This window comes from Neopsephotus bourkii, unplaced genomic scaffold (genome assembly GCF_033783945.1).
Source record: "Neopsephotus bourkii isolate Nb327-2 ecotype Australia unplaced genomic scaffold, CSIRO-AGI_Nbou_v1 NB_1589, whole genome shotgun sequence".
In the NCBI taxonomy this organism is placed as follows: Eukaryota; Metazoa; Chordata; class Aves; order Psittaciformes; family Psittacidae; genus Neopsephotus; species Neopsephotus bourkii.
This window is the reverse complement of record NW_026902065.1, coordinates 340,141-354,850: the sequence shown is the minus strand read 5'-3', so window position 1 is coordinate 354,850 and position 14,710 is coordinate 340,141. Positions and strand designations below refer to the sequence as shown.

Sequence of the window (14,710 nt, the reverse complement as noted above, 5' to 3'; positions counted from 1 at the left end):
ATCTAAAAAAAAAAAAAAACCAAAAAACACACCACCAAAAACCACCCTAACAAACATTTTATTCGCAAAGGGAACAGGAGGAGCAGAAGCTTCTTAGATATTTCCTTGATATTCTAAGAATAGCATTCAAAGCGTTGCTCCTGGGGTTTACAGCTACTCTAGAGTTCCCTGACAATTTCAGAGGCAGCTGTTTGAAACATCTGGAGAGGAACAGCTTTTGACAGCAACTTGCAGTGCTACCAGAAGACAGTATATTTGGCACTTTTTTATTGCTACCACCTCTTCTACTGTTTGACCAAGGAAGAGTGCTTCGGAGTGGTAAATAGTTGTCCACAGCAAGCACAGAATACTTAATCAGATTTAGCCTCCTCATCTAGATAAAGGTAAGGATTAGATCCCAGCAATCAGAAGGGTGAAAATAACAACTACTACACAGTTTATTGTCTTATATCTAAGTTTTCTGCATGCTGGCTTAACACCACGTAATTAGCCCACTCTTGCATGCAGGAGGTTCAGATACAGCTTTCACCCTATGTCTCCCTGAAAGCAAAATTTTTATAGGTATTTAAGGTTCCTTTTCCACACACCAGTCTAAACTATCAGGATATGTTTCCAGACCTACCTGTTAAGTATTTGAGGAACATTTGAAAATACTAAATCTCTTTCCAAAGTGGGAAACTATGAAACTATGAAAGTTGGCTAAAAACCTTTTAGCACAGGACTTCAAGAGCTCCAGGAAGCTAAGCTTCAGTGAGATGTTCTAGTGAGGTTAGGTCTGAGGTAGTGCTTGAAAGGAACAGTTTCAGGAGTTTGCAGAAACCAACTTGGCTAGTTCCTTTTGCCTGAGCCTTAGTTCTCCATCATGTCAAACAGTACTTGTACAGCACAGAGTAACTGCTGAAAAGTCTGGGTCATGCTTTCCTGACCTTTGACTACACTAGTGGATGACAGAGTAGGACCAAGAGGTAGGAAGGGGTCAACTCAAGAGTAGCATGTTCACAGTACATGCAGTACACATTTTTCCTTACACTGTCATGGAAATAACTGACACTGGAGTCAACTGAACTGCTAGACGAAAAGCTACAATTCTATCAGAGCTCTGGAAAACAAGTAAGCAAAAACCTTCTAGGTTGCCAGTTTCAGCTGTCTGCATTAGCAGCCACTGTGCCTCAAATCCTATGGCAGTAGCAACAGGTACATAATAATCGGAAGAAGATGCCCTATGCAGTCCCACTTCCCCCTGGCCCCAACAAAACTGTAACTCATGGCACAGATCGAACCTACCTCTCCTTTCAAGAGGCTAATAAGGCTGAGGGCCTGTTTGCTGCTTTTGGGGATTAGAAGTGAGAGCAAAAGAAAAGCGGTAGCAAGTACTGTGGTAATAGTCCAAAGGGAATATAACGTTTTCTTGCCTGCATTTGTGTGACTTTTTATGGCTGTGTTTGCTGACACATTAGAATTGTTTTTCAAGTAAGAATAAAGGTCTGAAGCTGAACTGAAGCAGTCTTACAGATGAGAGCAGCAGTTTAGAAAAAAGAAAACATTAATTTCAATTAGAGTAATGAAACCATGAAGCAGGTATGCAGGAAGAAGCCATCACCTTTCTTCCAGCATTCTGGTTGCCAGGAGAAATACCTACGGGAAGTTTCCTGCAGTATAATGATCTCAGACAGATGTGTGAGGTGATATTTTTGTCTAATAAAGAGAGGCAACTAATCATGGCTGGGATAGGCAATTGAGTGAGAACACCGTATCCTGACTGCTGTTCAAGCACAGACGGTTTTATATAGGAAGCAAGCTGAATTGAGCAGAAGCTGCCAGCCCTACAAAGAGAAGACAAGAGTCATCTTCATCTTGTTAAAGAACAAGTAAAGACTTATATGCATAAATCCCCAAACTGAACCCAAGGCTCCAATTGAAAGGCTATTCTATTACAAGCATAGCTGTCTTGAAAAATCTGTACTTTGTTTCAGACATCACTATCTCAAAATAGAATTCTGGCATTACCTTTTGCTAGATATTTCAAGTGACATGGGCCAAACTGGAACTAGTTTAATTTTTCTAACTGCTAACCTAGCTCTGAATAGCTCAAAGGACCATCTACAGCATGGCACAAAGCTGACAGCCTCAGACAGTTTATTTTCCAGCAACTGTTAACTTTAGTGAAGTAACTGGAACATGTAAGGCAGTTCAGGTAAGCAATACAGAAGCCAAAAATGATCTTGATAAAGCATTCATAACAGAAAGGGTTAATATGAAAGCCAGTCTATTAGCAAAAGTCACTTCAGTGCAGAGCTAATCAGCACACAGTAACAGCAAATTGGTGTTGGACTCAGGCTCTTGCTTCTTGAAATGTTTGACACACTTCCTGCTCAAAACTTGTGTGCACCAGCCTTAAGATTTCACCCCTCTTTCTATAGGATGAGTAGACAGAAAAATTTAAAAAATAAAAACAAACAAACAAACAAAAAACCCAAACAAAAACCCACAAAACCACACATTTCTGCTGGCAAAGACAGAAAGGGTAAGAGCAGAACTAAATAACGCTTATGATCTTTCCAGAGACATTTATGCGAGAGATACATTGCGTGTATTCTCTTTCTTCAAGAGGATTAATGATCAACCAACAGCCATTCCAATGAAAGTATTTTAAGCCTCCACATTAATCTCCTGACTTGCTGAGAACTGCTGACAGGTGAGATCAGTCCATTTCACAAGTGCACAGAAATACAGTTTTGGCAAGACTTAAGATTCTGTAATACAGAATTACTATGCTAGGATTACTTTGGTGAAGGGTGTGGAGATATTTTAATACTTCTTACAATCCAATTAGAAGAACCCAATTTATTACAGTCACAGACTATGTCTGAAATTTCAGAGGGTATCTTGCAAGATATGTGAAACAGCCCATTGCATAGTGCTCAACAGACTTTGAGATGCTGCTGAATTATTTTCAACAACTTATTACATAACCCAGCAGCTTCCTGTTCTAAAAATGTTACACATGATCTTGCACATACTATTTCATCTCACTACCAAGATTCTTCCCTCCAAGAACAGATTCTGACCGACAGCCAAAGGAATTATTGATTACAAAGAATAACTTACTGCATCAACCTCCAACCACATCAGCTATCCAAATTTTGACATCACTTGGTAGGAATCAGACTAAGTTTTTACTTTTTACCAGCTTTGCACCCTTCAGATGTTTCTGATAATTTCTTCAACAGTTCTTTATATAGAGGCGATTTAGGAGGTGATCCTGGCCCTCTACTCTGCTGTTGTGAGACCCCACCTGGAGTACTGTGTGCAGTTCTGATGTCCCCAACATAAGGACATGAAGCTGTCAGAGCAAGTCCAGAGGAGGGCCACGAGGATGATAACGGGGCTTGAGCAGCTCCCATATGAAGACAGGCTGAGAAAGCTGGAGCTGTTCAGGCTGGAGAAGATAAGGCTTTGTGAAGACCTCATAGCAGCCTTCCAGTACCTGAAGAGGGCCTACAAGGATGCCAAAGAGGGACTCCTCATCAGTGACTGTAGCAATAGGATAAGGGCAATGGGCTCAAACTAAACCAGGGAAAGTTCAGGTTAGATATAAGGAAGACGTTCTTTACTGTGAGGGTGATGAGGCACTGGAACAGGTTGCCCAGAGAAGTGGTAAAATGCTCCATCCCTGGCAGTGTTCAAGGGCAGGCTGAAAAGAGCCTTGGACAACATGGTCAATGGTAGGGCATCCCTGCCCATGGCAGGGGGTTGGAACTAGATGATCTTAAGGTACTTTCCAACCCAAACCATTCTGAGTCCATGCCTTCATGCCACTCCAGAAGAGCAGTGGTCACAGCACTAGCAGAGTGAAAATTTTTTGCTTTTGTTCATGCTCCTTAGCTTAGAAGGCAACAGATCACAAAGGTTTCTACCCAAGATGGATAACAAGGGTGAATTGCTGCTGTGTGGTGTCTTAGATACCACCAGTCCCTTCTAGGGCAAAAGATATGATCTACAATTTGCCGCATAAGATGACTATACGAAAGACTCTATCATTACAGGTATGATGAAGTAGCAGGCATTCAAAAAAACCCCCAAAACATACATAAAACATACATACAGATGTTGCAGAGAGTTCTTACTCATGCTGTCTTCTCCATATGACAAGAGGGGCAGCTTTGGGGTTTTAGCAGCACAAGAAAGGGAGGGGAAGGGAAATCTAGGCAGACATCTTCAAGGACATCTACATATGAAATTTATTCTTTAATACATTTTGTTTTAATAAATCTTTTAATTTACTGTGAAGAATATTTCATAATGCCTAAAAATATGAACATCCACTGTTTCGGCATCCCTCAGGATTCCATCTTAGGCAGTCACATTTTAACACTGTTGGAGGCTAGTCTGAAAATAAACAAACCACAACACACTAGTTCCTGCTTTAACCAGTCACTGCTCCCAAATTTTACATTAATCATTCTTTCTATGCCTGCAGAATATTAGTAAAGTAGATGCTGTCATGACCAACATCTGCTGGCTAAACAGAGGCCACATGAAGAGGAAAGAGAACTTCAGAAGCGAACTGAAGGACCAGATTAGGTTCCAAATTCTCCTTCCCCACTTTTCCCTCTTTATTGCTTTTGGTATTCAGTGAAGTAGTTGCTGCATGCTTCATTTGGGTATGCCCACTGGTTCCATAAATGGTATTTTTGTCATTTCCACAGCAAAAAGAAGCAGGAATCTCTGCTCTTGTCCATTTTGGGATGCAAAGAAAAGGAAAAATTTCTTATCTGTAAACACATTCAGGCCCACATGTGCCTTCTCTAGTAGGACACTCTGAGATCCTGAATTTTTATAACACAAAAAGCTTGGTATCAGCATTCTTTCCCTCTGAAGCTCCAGACATGGGAAAATGCAATTCAGATGTTAGGTATATTAGGACTGCATTTTTATTATTACTTGGTTCAGTTCAGAATAGACTCTTTACTACTTTCCAACTGCTCTCATGTCTTGCTTAAAGAAAGTTAAATGGCATTCAAAACATCCTGCAAACGAAGACATTAAAATGTTAAAGACAGATTTACCACAGCATTCCTTGAAAGCTTCAACTAGAGAGGGATTGGCATAGTTTAGTGAAAAAATGTTAAGCAGAAGGAAGAAGCTAAGTCACATGAGACTTGTGTATAGGGGCAATGAAAGGTTAACATACACATTTTTAGAAGCAAAGTAATTACATTAAGTTCACATACTATGTAATCAAAAACTTACCCCAACAGACAAGATTACTTACATAGATCAGTCCTGAGTAGTATCTCTCCTTTAAGTTGTGAAGAACAGAAGCCTCATTCAAGCACGTCAGCTCTGCCATATCTTCCACTTTAGAGAATTTGGGAGGGTTCATCTTCTGGATGTCATCCTTATTTACTTTCACTCTCTTCCCATTCTCTGCCAGTTCCACCACGGCCTCATCTCCTACTTCTTCCTTCAGGCTGGCTGCCTCAAACCCATTCTTCTCGGAGGGAACCCATACCAGCTTCTTAGCTGCCCAGTCAGCCTGAGTCAGAGGGTTATTAATGATATTTTTGTCCACATAAAGGTACTTATCTGCATCTCGTTGCGACATTGTGTTTTAGAACTGGGGACCTGTGAAAAGAGAAGGAAACAGAATGTATGTATTTTTAAAGCCTCAAGTTGCCTTGCAAATTCCTAGAGGCAGACAGGCACATGCTAAGTACTGCAAGTCCCTGATCATCAGAACATGCCTCCCTCTCCTTTAGTTTCATGTTAGGAAGCACTGGTAAGTTGTCAGACTTCCAATAAGGTCAAGGTTTTGCTTGCCAAGAGGACGCAAAAAAAAAACCCAACCAAAAAAAAACCAAAACTCCATAAACTAGTAAGTAGCTAAAAACCTCCAGCAAAACACTGACCCTTAAGCATTTGAAAGCCATTACTGAACAGAAAAGAGGATGCACATTAAAGTAGCAAGCATCAAACAACTTGTAAGATGCGCCAGTACTCATAGCATGAGATACTATGTCACTAAAGTTCAGTTCAAGATTAGCCTTTCACTGCTCTACTTGGTAAAGATATTAGAAAAATGTTTAATCAACAGCTTTATTTCCTACCTCCTGGTTCTGATAAATAACCAGTCTAATACCACAACTTCTTAGCAATGCCACAAACCAGTCTAGACAATACATGAGACACACTTTGCTTCTAGAAGACATCATCGATAATTTGAGGACAAGAGTTAAGACCAACATGAAATACTTTCCATCACCAGCTTAGTAGCAACACCCAGCCCACCAATTAGCATCTCTTTTCTAGATCATGTTCAGCAGCAGAATACCTCCAAGACAGTAATAGAATAAACCTGCGGTCAGGAAATCTTACAACCCCAAAATCCTTCTATGCAGCTACAGTCAGGTAAAGGAAAAAGTACCACTTCTACAAAAAGGAGATTTAGGCAGCATTCTCAGAAAACAGCACCCTAGATTTAGTGTTTCATCAAAACCAGAACATTACTGCCATGGATTTTCCAGTTTATAAGTCAGCAATTTTATTGGTGTCATTCAGAAATTCTTTCCATCAGAAGAAAGGACTGTATGTGTCAAGGCTCATTGACCATGTAACAGCAGCCTCTTTACAAGGTCCCATAAATATTACTTGTTGGATCCTTCCTCACAAAGATACCAGTGTCCTCAATACATGTTTATCGTAACTTGGATAGAAGCTAGAGCTCTTTATCACCAAAAGAACAGAAAATGAAAATATCAATACCCATGTCACTGAAGGCTGTCAGGAGCTCCAGGGGTAACTTTTCTACAGAGCAAAACCAGCCTGCAAGTTACATAGGTGAAATCTTACTATAGGTACTGAGAGCAGGACAGAAGCAGTTCAACACCCAAAATATGCATGAGAGCCAACAAGAGAAGTTCAAGTCCCAGCATTAGCAAGCTTTGAATGAAGCCAGAAAAACATTAGCTATAATAATGATGGGCACACATGCCCACACCAGACATTTGTAAGCATGTAGGGAAATTCCTTTCAACAAATGTATCACTGTAGGTGGTATGCAACTTTGTGCCAGAGACTGTAGGGCTAGCTGTATATTCACAGTCAAAAATTCTTTACCAAAGAGAAAATTACTCTACAAGTAATTGTTTCATTTAGCTTGGGTTTCAAATCTTTGTCCCAAGCCTTACAGGATATGCCAAGCAGCTATCCCACACTTTACCTCATCTTCCTTTCCCCACAGGGTCACTGACACTTCCACCTGAATCACCACAATGGTGACTCTCAGAGCAACTCCTCCATCCTGGCTTTTCGTATTTTTTGTTGAAGCCCCAGATTTTAATGGGATGAAGAGACTTGTTGCAGAGATAAGATGCAACAATCAAGAGTCTGCCATGAAAAATCTGAGTTCTCAAGAGAGCTGCAAGACCACCCTACAACAGCTAGCCCAGCAGAGTATTTAGGAAATAGAGAAGACTAAGAATTCAAGAAAAGATACTGGGACTCCATGACATTGCAGAGTATCATCTGCACATTGTGGTCAAAGGGTTAAAAATAAAGGGGGGGGGGGAGAGGAGAAGGGAGAAAAAGAATAACAAGAAATAAATATTCAATTGTGTTCAGAGTTGTATCAGGTTTGGCAAGGCAACAGCTCTGTTCTACCCTCCATTACAGAGTTTCCTGCCTATGCAACTCCCAGAATCTAACCAGTTGCCTTTTTTGGCGATAATCAGGCAGGACACAGAAGCAGTATGCTTCAGCTAAATTCAGTTTCATCATTTCCTGACGAATCCTAAGTAACCAGCCATCTGAAGTGTCCTACGTTACACTGAAACGTATTCCTCACTTCCTTACTGTTGAAACACATGCATTCAATACACTCTGGAGATTTCTTCTGGGATAAAGGCTAATTCTTTTTTTGGTAAGAAATACATAAGACCACAATAAATCTTTTAAAGAGTATCTTGAAAGCCAGTTCTAGAGCTGAAGAGAACTAAGGAAAGAAGATAACTACAGAGAGGTTAATCAAATTCCTCACAGGAGGAGAAAGCTCAATTATCTTGCACACAGCAAGACTGCATTCTTCAGCCAGTACGGGATCTTTCTATATCATCTGTCCCTTTTTATTTCCAGAACTGAAACCAAAATCTTTCACAGCAAGAAGATAGATAGCCTAACAATTCTAAACAATCTCACCAAACACTAAGGGGTTTTTTATGCCAGTACTACCAAATAGCAAGGATATTCAGAGATGGTTTGCACCTCAAACTTTAAACAGACTTGAAAATTACCCTATTGCATGGCAGCAGCAAACAGTCTTGTTATGACCATTTCATATGGTCCAGAACAGAATCATCAGGTACTAGAACTAAAAAAAATTGAGAATCATGCTAAGATAACATGGTATTAGTGCTACTCTCAAGGCTGACTTCTAACCCACAGGGCCTCTAAACTAGCAGTACCAAACAAACCAACCATTAATTTGTCTTCTCCACAAGAACAGTACTAGAGGAATCAGATTCAGCAAGTTCCACCTCATGGGCTGCAAAATTTATCTTCATGGGCTGCACTTCACTGGGCATTTCTAAAAAACCCTGAAGTGGTGAAGGAAGTAAGCCCTCTAAACTCTTGCAGCCTCACAGCAACTCCCAATGATTGCAAGTCATTGCCATTTTAGGAACAAATTAAGAAGTTATTTGTTTGCCTAGTAGCTTGCATTTTGGGTGTAGATAACTGTGTGGGGCAAGGACATTTATCTTTACATGGCTATTGTGCAACTGTCAGAGGAGAATACCGTTAACAATATTCTTTTTGATGCAATAACAGTCTATGGCTTAGAAGACCAAAAAGTACAGAAGAAAGACAGACCATCCTTGTTTTGAGTTTAAATGCCTCCTTCCTAGTATTGTTTCCAAATATGAAATACTACAGTCACTTCCCTGTTAACCCAGGATGCTTCCTTATTGTGGTTCATAGCAGTCTGAGGAACGGGCTGGTCAAACATTGCTTGTTTTTCATTATTTCATGTGCCAAAAGACATTCTTTTGCCGTTTAACTAACTACATAATTGCCACAATGATGCCATGCAGTTACAGATGGAGGCAAAGCAATCTCTACAGTCATGAATAGGATGGGACCAAGACACTGATAATATTTAGTCCAACCTTAAAAAAAAAAAAATCAAAAATCCTTTGCATACGTATTTCCCTACAGATTCTTCTGAGATGAACAAATTAAACACTGGCTTTAAGTTAAGATGCCATGCATTCCGTTAAATAAGCAGAATTAACCAAAACCCTCATGCGAATACAATCATATGGACAAAAGTTTGCCTTAACCTCCTGCAGTTCCACAGCCTTAAGGCTATGAGACTCTTCACACACTCCTCTCTCTATTTAAAGGGCAAGGTGCTTCCCAAAAAGCTGGAAATAAACACCTGGCTGGCTTGGAAAGGTCTAAAAGATGCCTCTGATATAAAGCCCCTTCCTTTGATCACAGTGTTATACAACTGCTAGAAGCACAGAACATTATCTGTTTGCAATTTAATTTTCCAGAACTATTTGTATTATTCTCTCCTCTCCCCCCCCCAATGTTTACTCTGTCAGCAGCCACAGAATTGTTTCTGGGACTGAGCCATTGCTCAGCGAGAGCAGCTTGGGCTATGGTAAGCTATTGAGGTAATGGCTGAAGTAGCAATAGAATTAGTCTATTTAGAAGAGCATCAATAGCAACAGCTAAAGCATCCCACTTACTAACAACTGTCAGAGCACTAACTAGGCAAGGAAAGCACTTCTAGTTAGAGCTATATGAACTGCCATTAAGGTAGGGATCTCCACAATGTTCTTCTGAGGCTTAAGCCTCCTTAATACAAAGATACACTGGAATAGGCAGTTTTAATCACACACCATTTCTCTACTTCGATGAATTATTAGAAGTTTGTGAAATACTGGGCTACATAAAATAGACACATACATGCACTGTATACTTGCTGATTCAGATCACCATTTCCGAACCTTGCTGTAAGACTGAGCCTGTGTGAAAAGGGATGTACATTACTATAAGTTTTCTTTTGCTTCATATCCAACAGTAAGGCACTGCTATTAAAACTTTCTATGATTTCACATTAAATGATCACACACACATGGTTTGTCTAATGCCCTTTATACTAGCAGTGGAAGAGGAACTACCCTAAAGATAAGGGTGACAAATAGAAAACACATATAGACTAGAATTAAAAAGTTAACAAGTTAACTTCCCTTTGTTTATACATTTACATTTTAAAAGTATTTCAGGAACACAGTTCTCATGCTATCTACCTCTAGCAGGTTGTCAGAGAATGCAGTACAAAAGGTCCTCTCACAGAGCAAAGGGAAAATGCATGATTTCTACAGGCAAGACAAGACTTTTACACTAGAAAACTATACCACTACGCCTACAGACCCATTTCAGTTACAACCAAGTTGTCCTCAGTGAAGAAACTTGTTTCTTTATTACTACACAGCATTTTAAAAATAACCTGACTCTGAGAAGCAGCTAATGATTCAAACTAAGTTTGCTCAGTAACATTTATATGATGGGAATCCTCACTAAGCATACAATCTGAATAGCCAATTCTTGCATTATTTTTGCAGACTCAACTATTTCACTTTCCCAGCCAGCTGAATGCAGTTCATCAAATCAACACAGTTGCATGCAGTGCAGCTAGAAAGCACAGTAAGTAGACTTGTGTGGCCAGACTGCCTACAGTGACCATGAACTGACAACATCAAAAACAAAACCTCACCCACCAAAAACCCCTCCCTGTAATTCCTTTGGGTTCACTTAGAAAGTGTTCAGATCTGTTTAGTTAGGACATACGAGGCTGACACTTCACAGGTCCATGCGCCAGGATGTTTATGGGAAAGAAAACTGTGAAGTTACTTAGCACAGACTGCTCCAATGTGTAAGCGACACCTATATATATAAAATTAAAAAAAAAGGTCTGAATCATTAGTGAAATATGAGAAATGAATCCCACTGGTGTAGCGGTAAGGGGAAAAGCTGGCAGAAGGCTAAACTGATGATACCTGCTTGCTTCTCAAGTTCAATATACTGTGACACACCAGTACTTGATGCTTCAGACTGAACTCAAAGAATCACAAGTTTCAGTTATCTCACAAGGGAATATAGCATCAGAAAAGTACAAGAGTTTGCCATTAATACTGCCTCATAGATAGCCTCCCAAGCTGAAAGCTTTCAGCTCCACTCCGCCTTTGTGTTCAGAATGCCATGCTGCCACGCAGACTCATTTCTTCTAGTTAAGCTTTATTTGGGATTCATAATGATTGCTATTAGCTCACTGTAGTTCACTGCTTTCCTCTCTAGTCACAGTCTGACGCACACAATACATTGTTGAAAGATCTATTTCACAACTGGAATGCAGATTGCTGGCAATTATTCTTGCATATTCAGTTTGACTGTAGTGCTGCCCAGACTTGCAGCTACCATGTTTATTACTGTAAGTTAAACTTAAGGTAGAGCACTAAAGTGCCCTCTCTGCATGTGCAGGGCTCCAAGAATAAAGAACCTAATTATCTAATGTATAAATGATACCTGCATTAGACAAAAACGATGTGCCGACCAGACTACACACACAACAGAAGAATGAAGTTAAATGGAATTCCTTATCTTCCAAGTGGCCTAAATGTATCCAGCACACATCCTCAGACAAACATGGAATAAACGCTTCTCGGTTTCTGTATGTCCAGCCTTCTTCAGCTGTGAAGTACCACTTTCTGGTACGTGTGAAGCAAGCTCTTGCGTATTCTACTGTAACAGCTGACACATGAGGTTTGCTCTGTGAAGCTGGAACTTTCCACAGCAAATTGCAAAGGCCACAAAGCCACAAGCAATTAAGACACTGTCCTTACATGCCACTTAGTAGTTACCTTTTCTCTTCACTGGGTTCAAATGAATGGCAAGACTGGGAGAACAGAAGACACAAGCACAGCACCTGTAGACGTAATGTAAGTCAATGCTAATCTGAAGAGGCTAGTTTTGGGTACCAAAGAGTGAAAGCGGGATGGTGCAGCCTTCACCACAGGGTATACAAGCACAGAAATTATCTCGGCCAACTTCGCTGCATACCATAAAGAAACTAACTACTGAAGGTTATGAACAAATACAGGCAGGCATAGCTTCCCTAAGTAAATGCTAAGGAGGGGACGTTTGCCCCTATTTTACTTCCAACTTCTCAGTTCAGTGAGACACATAGACCCATTACCATGTACATGGCACCAATAATCAGTTCTATGAAGCCTGTGCACATTGTTTAAACACACCAAGCACTGGTTTAGGGAGGGGGAGGGTAGCCTTCTGTTGATTTCAAGTCCAGTCTTTAGCATGACAAAGCTAGGCTGGCTGCCACCCAACCCCATTCACTTGGAATAAATATTCAAAGTTTACAATCCCGCATAATACACTTTCTGCAACTGTTGTTTCTCATTAGTGCATGTACAGTACATGCCTTCTCAGCAGAGGACAGAATTCCTTTTCCAGAGACAGTGTGCCCACAAGGAAAACATTCCAGGGGGAGAACGCATTCTTCGTGACCATTCAGCAAAGTAATCCCACTTAAGGAGACAGCTGTAGTTCAGAAAACTGCAGCCCATCCTGGCTGTTCAAGCTGTTTTGCTGCAAGACTTGTTTTCAGGAGACATAATGGACTGTAAAAGTTCTGATCAGGCATGCAGAATTCCCTAAGGACATTGCATGAGAGGGGAAGGAAGAGCTTGGAAAGTTTAAGCCTGTCCTTGTTACCTCAGGGTCACTTTTCATGCCTTTCCTAATATTCTGATTTAAGACTAAAGAGTTACCTGCCAAGAACTCTGTGACACTGAAGTGGAAGGGAGCTCTTCCAATACACAGTTCTATATCAGTTAGGTCTCCCTATCATCCTTGTCCGCTCCAGGTTTCACTTCATCACAAGAGGGAACAAGGAACAAAGCAATCACACCTCAATACAGATAGCAAAACCACAGTTCTTTCAGTCTTTTTTCTAAAAGTATTTTGCATGTATGTGGCTTCTCTAGACACTCACACCTCAACCCACTGTGCCAAACTATGACTGGGTACAAGCTGCTTTCTGCTATATCTCATCTTTTTATTCTTGTTTCAAATAGTTCTGCTCTGCCTTTAACAACAGCTATTAGCGATGGTAGGCAAAAACCCTGACACAGAGAAGTCTACCACTTTCATGGGTCCATGTTTGATTCTCAACTCTTCTAGATTAATCAAGAAGATCTACCTCTGATTATGAAGGTGATCTTGGAGGTAGGGGGCAGGAGGAGAGGAGGAGAGTCACTCTTTCTGGACATGAGAACAGCAACTCCTCGACTGAAGGAGAAGCTACGTAGCGTTTAGCTCCAGGATGTATAAGGAGGCCAGGCTGAAAACAACCTTGCAGAGAATAAATACCAAATTCAAGATGGTCTCAAAAACTTCGAAACATTCAGGCTGCAACATTTCCCTGTTGTGTCCAACATCTTGCACAGCATCTTGGCTTCTTACTTAGGTATCCATTATAAGCAATGTTCTAGAGAAAGGCCCCTGTGCAGCAAAGCGAACAGGAACACTTGTCTGGTCTGTACATCTCAGCCTCAGGCTTGTTCTCTGGTTACATTGTTCCTTTCCTTACCTATGCTTTCTTCCCTAAATGTCAAATACATCAGTGTTTAAAAAGGAACAGCATTAGGCACCTCTTATTTTAGAATTCACCCAACCATGCCCTCTGGTCTGGATGTCCTGAAGTGTTGATTTGTGTTTTACAGGAGAAGAACAGACTCATTTTTCAGTTTGAATTGAGTAGAAGCAAGGGCACTTGAAGTACAATCACGGCTATACGGGCATACAAAATTTTCTCCATTCTGGTATTAGAAGACCTAAAAAAACCCAAACAACAACAACAAAAAAAACCCACAACAAATTATCCCCTATTGACATTCCATGGTACCAGTAAGAGAAGGCAAATATAATTTGGAAGTTTCCAACAAAGTTTTGCTTTCTGGTGTAACAGAGTAAAAGTCAACATAAGGAAACACTGACCACAGAGTAGCAGAATTGTTTCAATTGTTTCTTCATAGTTAACAACATTCTCCACAACCACATAAACTATAGTAATGTGGTGGTGAGGCACGGGCACAGGTTGCCCAGAGAAGCTGTGGCTGTGCTATCTGGCATTGTTCAAGGACAGGTTAGACAGGGCTTTGAGCAACCTGGTCTAGTGGACGGTGTCCCTAGTTTGTACTTGATGACCTTTAAAGTCCCTTCCAACCCAAACCATTCTATTATATTCTTCTCCTTATCTACACAAGTAAGAGCTGAACCATTACTGCAGTTGTACTATTTCATGATAGAATTGGTATAATATAACATGGCAATATTTACCAGTTAAATCTCCACTAAGTTTTCAGAGCAATTATGACCTAAAATCTACTTTTATTGTTCTGCTCATTAGGAAAAACCTTTAAATTTGCCATGCAAAAAGATTAACTTCCACATGTGGAGGAAGAAGATAAACTGAGTACCGATAGCTATATGCCACTGCTGTGCAGACAACATGCAGACAATTGTCAGAAGTTACACCAGTTTTTCTAATAAACTGACAATCCTTTTTTAAAAAAAAATAAATTACTAATACACCTTCTCGTGTGTTTTCATTTTACACTTCATA

The 14,710-nt window shown here is 40.4% G+C and overlaps 1 protein-coding gene across 1 annotated transcript in view; it reads right to left on the bottom strand.

Moving 5' to 3' along the window:
- Positions 1–5,649, bottom strand: part of MYH9 (myosin heavy chain 9) — a 54,118-nt gene extending 48,469 nt beyond the window's left edge. Inside the window, exon 1 of the mRNA XM_061371764.1 lies at positions 5,276–5,649. Coding sequence (XP_061227748.1) covers positions 5,276–5,608 — 333 coding nt within the window. The 5' untranslated portion in view covers positions 5,609–5,649. The remainder of the gene's footprint in view (positions 1–5,275) is intronic.
- Positions 5,650–14,710: the final 9,061 nt, after the last annotated feature.